At 32.6% G+C, this 6,006-nt stretch overlaps 1 protein-coding gene across 1 annotated transcript in view; it reads right to left on the bottom strand.

Annotated features, from left to right (window-relative positions):
• LOC132119714 (interleukin-17 receptor D) overlaps window positions 1–6,006 on the bottom strand; it is a 40,296-nt gene that overhangs the window by 16,694 nt on the left and 17,596 nt on the right. Inside the window, exon 2 of the mRNA XM_059529907.1 lies at window positions 287–350. Coding sequence (XP_059385890.1) covers window positions 287–350 — 64 coding nt within the window. The remainder of the gene's footprint in view (window positions 1–286; window positions 351–6,006) is intronic.

Below are 6,006 nucleotides of genomic sequence, written 5' to 3'. Positions count from 1 at the left end.
TTAAATGAAGTTATATATATAATTTTTAGCTAAATTCATCAATAATGTTTGAATAATATAGTATCCAATGAGAATTATCAAGAATCAAATTTGGGAAAATAATATTTTGAGAGTTTGTATTATAAGAGATTGTTTTGTGATTTGAGAAGGAAAGCATCCAGATGCATGATGCAGTTTATGAGAATTAACATCAAAAACTTGAGTCAAAATAATAAGTTATTTTCTTTGTGCAAAATAAGATTATTAACTGTACAGTTAGACACGGTCTGATAATAAAGCATCTTACTGTCGTATCGAAACGTGACTCCGAGTTTGCGGCCGCTCTCGTCTGCGCTGGAAAACTGTGTTCCCTGCAGAGAAAGAGAACAGGACACGGTTTAGAAAATGAATGAGACATGACATGAATGCAATATCTGAGGTTGACTGTAATGGCAGCGTTGAGGCCATGCAAGAAACAGCGACTTGTGTAACAGGAATGAGAGTTCAAGCCTTGAAAAGCAGCAGCACTTCATGTGGTGACAGCCGAAGCAAACAAATCCCACAATTATGAGACTCCTGGCACTCAACAACAGAGCGCTCGGTGCCAAAAGACTAATATAACCCTGTCGAAACGCACAATACAGCACTGGCTGACCCAGAATCAGCCGTGTGATTCTCAGGTGAGATAACGAAGGGACTCCAGAGCAAAGAAGTCAAAACAAATACGCTTGCGTGACAGACGCTGCATGAGACTCAAGCTCTGTAATCAGTGTGCAAGATCAGGGCGGATGTCTAAAACAAAAAGATACATAGAATAGGGATTATCAAATAAAGCGAGCATATTTCAAGAGAAAAGTCAGGGGTGAAGGATCCTTGCAGACGTTGAGTGACACTAAAGAGGCCTTGTTCTCGTGTGCATCAGCGATCTTATCGTCTTCCTCATCTTATCTGGGATAAAGGAAGTCATTTGACATTGTAGGACGGCACACTCCGACCCAGAAGACGAGAACTAACACAACCTCAACAATAAGATACAAAAGCATGCAAAACAAAGAATATCAGTGATCGCAGGATACTTGTGTAGGATAGTTATCGCTAAATATTTATTTTTAAATTAAGATCTTCAACAAGGACCTCCCATGCCTGAGTGAAAATATTTGCATATCCTTGAATCAGGGTATATTTGTGTTTTTGTGTTATAGTTAGATAAGGCAATTTGTTAAAGTCACTAAAACTAATATTTAAATCTTGGAAAGTTTGAAAAAAAAAAGTTTAATTACTTTATTTTTTTTTAATTATGCAATATGCATTTCTAAAAATATTATTACTAAAATATTTTATTTGTAATTATATATATATATATAATTTTTTAGGAGTATTTTTTAATATACGCTGTTTATTTGAGTTGCCCTTAATGTAATTTGTCTGTTTCAGTGTTTATTATCGCAGTATAATTTAATATTACAGTTTTTGGTAATATTTTGAATTAGCTTTTATTTTTATATTTTCTTTTTTCAGGTTTTTTTTTCATTTCTTCAGTAATTATGTTGCTAAAAAAAAAAAAAAACGTTTTATTAATACCATTTAGGTTTTATTTATTTTATTTTTATTTTGTTTTTTATTTATTTTCAGCTTCAAACTTCAGCTGCCACTTCAAAAAAATATTTTTACAGTGTATATGAGGGACAAAATGCATTTTATAAATGGATTAAATTAGGACACAATACAAAAAATACTGAAAATTACTTTATTTTCAGGCATTTTACCATGGTAAAACTGTATTTTTTAATCAATAACCATGTTAATACCTAAATACAGTATATTTTTGAAAATATAACAACGGTGGCCAATGATTCCCTAATTATTTTTGCTCTGTAAAATGAAAACACTGCCAAAACAATACAAATACACCTCATAAATTGCATCAGCAAATGGGTCAACACAAAATGCACCTGTCTATGTCAATATTCAATGCTGATCTGTTTTTATTAGGGATGGGACGGTATGAAAATTTAATATCACGATTATAGTGACTAAAATTATCACGATTATCAATATTATCACGGTTTTGTTGAAACGAGATGAAAGTGTTTAAAAATAGTTGATGCTCACACTGAAAACATTTCAGCAAGTTTTATATTTAATAATCAACAAACAACTAATAAAACAAGCAACTCTATGCACTTAATTTAAAGAAAGATTAAATTCTGTGGCATTTCCTTCCTTACAATGAAAAGTGTAGAAGCATAGAAAAGCATAGAAAAGTCACTGACTTTCGCCATTCCTTCTCGAAAAAAACATTGTGCGCTGCGCTTGCGTCAGACTGTTGCTGGCTGGACATGATTTAATAGTGAGTTATTAAAACCGCGATAATCAAACACGGTTTTAATGATAATTCATTTTTAAACGATATTACTAACCTTCAGCACATTTTATCACGGTTATCAATAAAACCGGTTATCGTCCCATCCCTAGTTTGTATCCAGGTTTGGAGAATCTCTACTCCCCGTATAATCCATTTTTTCTCTAAACACATAAATCATTGGGAGCTTTCCTGCAAAACGCTCCACTGGAAGCCTCAACAACCACATAACCAAAGATAAACATGACAGACCACTTTTCTGCTGCCAATCCAGTAAATGTTAAGGATATTTTTCTTACATTAGAATAAACTATGCAGCTATGCAGCAGGGGAAACTGTAGACTCGCTGCTTTGCATAAATTGCTTGTGGGAAACTGCTGGTTAAATGGGGTCTGCAATGGTAAGTGAACAGATCTGTGGACTTCCTGAACTAAAATAATCCAGCAAACCACCTAATTTAGCAAAAGCATTTACAATTAATGCACACCGATCAGTGAGCTGCTACTAAAACAGTGCGAGTAAACGAGTCCAACATATGCACAAGAGTAATCAGACTTAATGACATCCTCTGCCCCATTTCCACAGGATGTGTACTGATGAGGGCGTGACCTCTTGACCCTGTGTCTCGCTGACCCTGTACCTGGGCTAGATGTACAGCTACAGACAAACACACCAGGGTTATTCTAGACTATTACAAATGTTTGTGTTACTTGAAATAAAGCTGAGAAAATTATTTAGATATACTGTAAATAATACATTATTTTAGATAATAAAAATGACAAAAGATCATTTATTTACAAAAAAATAATTTATATATATATATATATATATATATATATATATATATATATATATATATATATATATATATATATATATATATATATATACAGTATATACATGATTAAAAACCTAAAGTAACCCAACATTTTTACATTAAATTAGTAAAAAATAAATGAATATTTAAAAAATGACAAAAGAACAAATACTTTGACAAAATTAAACTGTGTTGAAATATGTTCAAGTTAAAATACAAAAATTACTAGCTGATTTTTTTTTTAGAAAACAGAACTAAAAATAAATTCAGCCTAAATAGTAATATAAAAAAACATTACAAACTGGAAAAGAATAAACATTTAAATGAATTAAAAAAAAATTTATAAAACAAATCTTGTTAAAAATGAAAAAAAGAAGATCTTTTTAAAATAAATATTATGTATATTTATATTTTTAATAAACTGAAATGTGTCCTTGGTAATTATCTAAAAATATACTTTTTAAATTACTAAATGGAAATAAAAATAAATTGAACTGAAATTGTTATATAAAATATTATAATATAGCAAATATTTTACCTTACTAATATATATATATATATATATATATATATATATATATATATAAATAAACAAAAAATATAAATATTAAAACTAATTCAAAATATGAATAATAATAATAAAATAACACTGAAACAGACATGGATGTTATATAAATACATGGATGACACTACAGATAAATGAAAAAACATTTAAAAGGTTTTGTTTTCTAGTTCTCAACAAACAAACAACAGTTTTAAACAAACCGTATTAAAGCATTACACTAAGAATTAAACTTCAGTTTTGTGTTTCAAAAACATTTTCCTTCACTTTTCTAGTTTTTCTCTTTAAAACCTGCAGTTCCTGCTCAGGAAGACTTTTACTGGGAAAACTCTTCTGGAAGTTAATGAACTGAGGGGAACGAAAGCACAAACTAATTTGGCTCACAGCCCTTGGCCTCTCTGTTAAAACGAGAGATTTTAGGAAGCAAAACCCATTTACTGCCAGCAGAAGGAGGCGTCAAGTTAACTCCTCAGTTAGCAGCAGAATAAAGTGAGAAGATCTGAGCTCCAGAGCAGCACTAATGGCTCCTGGCCTGCTGTCCTGGGGCCCAGCGGGGTCCTGAGGGTCACAGCGGACACACAGACAGCTGCAGCTAATCAGAGACACTTCATCTCTCTTAAAAAGTGTGTTTAAGCATTGCTCACAAAATATACCATTGCAACTATCATCTCCACCAAAACAAGACATGCATCACTATCACTAATGCTCATAGTTAGGGTTAGTCATTTAAAAAAAAAATGTATGCATGAACCATGGACATGCATGAAATCTCGCAAGAGATGTTTTATTGCTTTTAACTTGTATGCATTTCACAGATGCTTTTATAGTGACTTACACTGCATTCAAGGTTTGTGTTTTATCAGTTCATGCTTCCCCTGGGGATGAAATCAATGATTCTGGTGCTGCTAATGGCATGCTGTACTATTTGAGATTTTTGCATGACATTAAGGTACAGAAACATTTTGCTCTAATAACTGCATTAATAATAATACATATATTTATTATTGTATTTAATATATTAAATATACATATTTATTGTCATGCAAAATATATATTTGTGTCTGCAAAAACGGATAACATAACTATTAAGATTATATATATTTTATATTGGATTATATATAATATTTATAATGCATATGTTTACATGTGTTATAATTATTTTTGTTAATATATATCATTCATTTTATCAATAGCTAAAAATATCAATATTACACTTTTTCTAAAATCTTGCACAACCACACACACAAACACACACACACACACACACTCTAAAAAATACTGTGTTGTTCCAACCCAACTTTTAGATTACATTTTTTAATAACATTTTTAACCCATTAGTTGGATTACTCCATATTTGACCCAAAGTTGGGTTAAAACAACCCAGCATTTTTTAAAGTGTATATAATATATATTTTAATATATATATTAATATAATTAATAGTGCATTTATTATATCGTTTTTATCATTATAATATAGTGTTAATTTTCAGAAAGTTTTATGAAACTTATAGAAAGGATTTTCATGTAACACAAAATCTTCTTCCTTTGATTTTCATTGAAAATGGCCCTGTTCTAGTTCTGTGTGTGTGTGTGTGTGTGTGTGTGTGTGTGTGTGTGTGTGTGTGTGTGTGTGTGTGTGTGTATATGTGTGTGCGTGTGTGTGTGTGCGTGTGCGTGTGCGTGTGTGCGTGTGTGCGTGTGCGTGTGCGTGTGTGCGTGTGTGCGTGTGCGTGTGCGCGTGTGCGTGTGTGTGTGTGTGTGTGTGCGTGTGTGTGTGTGCGTGTGTCTGTGTCTGTGTGTGTGTGTGTGTGTGTGTGTGTGTGTGTGTGTGTGTGTGTGTGTGTGTATATGTGTGTGCGTGTGTGTGTGTGTGCGTGTGTGTGTGTGCGTGTGTGTGTGTGCATGTGTGTGTGTGCATGTGTGTGTGCGTGCTCTTGTTTTTGTATCATATCAGGACACAACTCTGTATAATGACATGGGTATGACACAGGTATTAGAAGGAGAGGGTGACTTATGAGGACATAACCCATGTCCCCATTTTTCAAAACGCTTATAAATCATACAGAATGAGTTTTTTTGAGAAAGTAAAAATGCGCAAAGTTTCCTGTGAGGGTTAGGGTTAGGTGTAGGGTTAGGTGTAGGGCCATAGAATATACAGTTTGTACAGTATAAAAACCATTACACCTATGGGATAAACCCACTTTTCACAAAAACAAACGTGTGTGTGTGTGTGTGTGTGTGTGTGTGTGTGTGTTTGTGAGGAAGGAAGGGGGTCTACGATGTGGC

This window comes from Carassius carassius, chromosome 38 (genome assembly GCF_963082965.1).
Source record: "Carassius carassius chromosome 38, fCarCar2.1, whole genome shotgun sequence".
Lineage (NCBI taxonomy): Eukaryota > Metazoa > Chordata > Actinopteri > Cypriniformes > Cyprinidae > Carassius > Carassius carassius.
The sequence above is the reverse complement of the archived record's forward strand: the minus strand, read 5'-3'. Positions and strand labels throughout refer to the sequence as shown.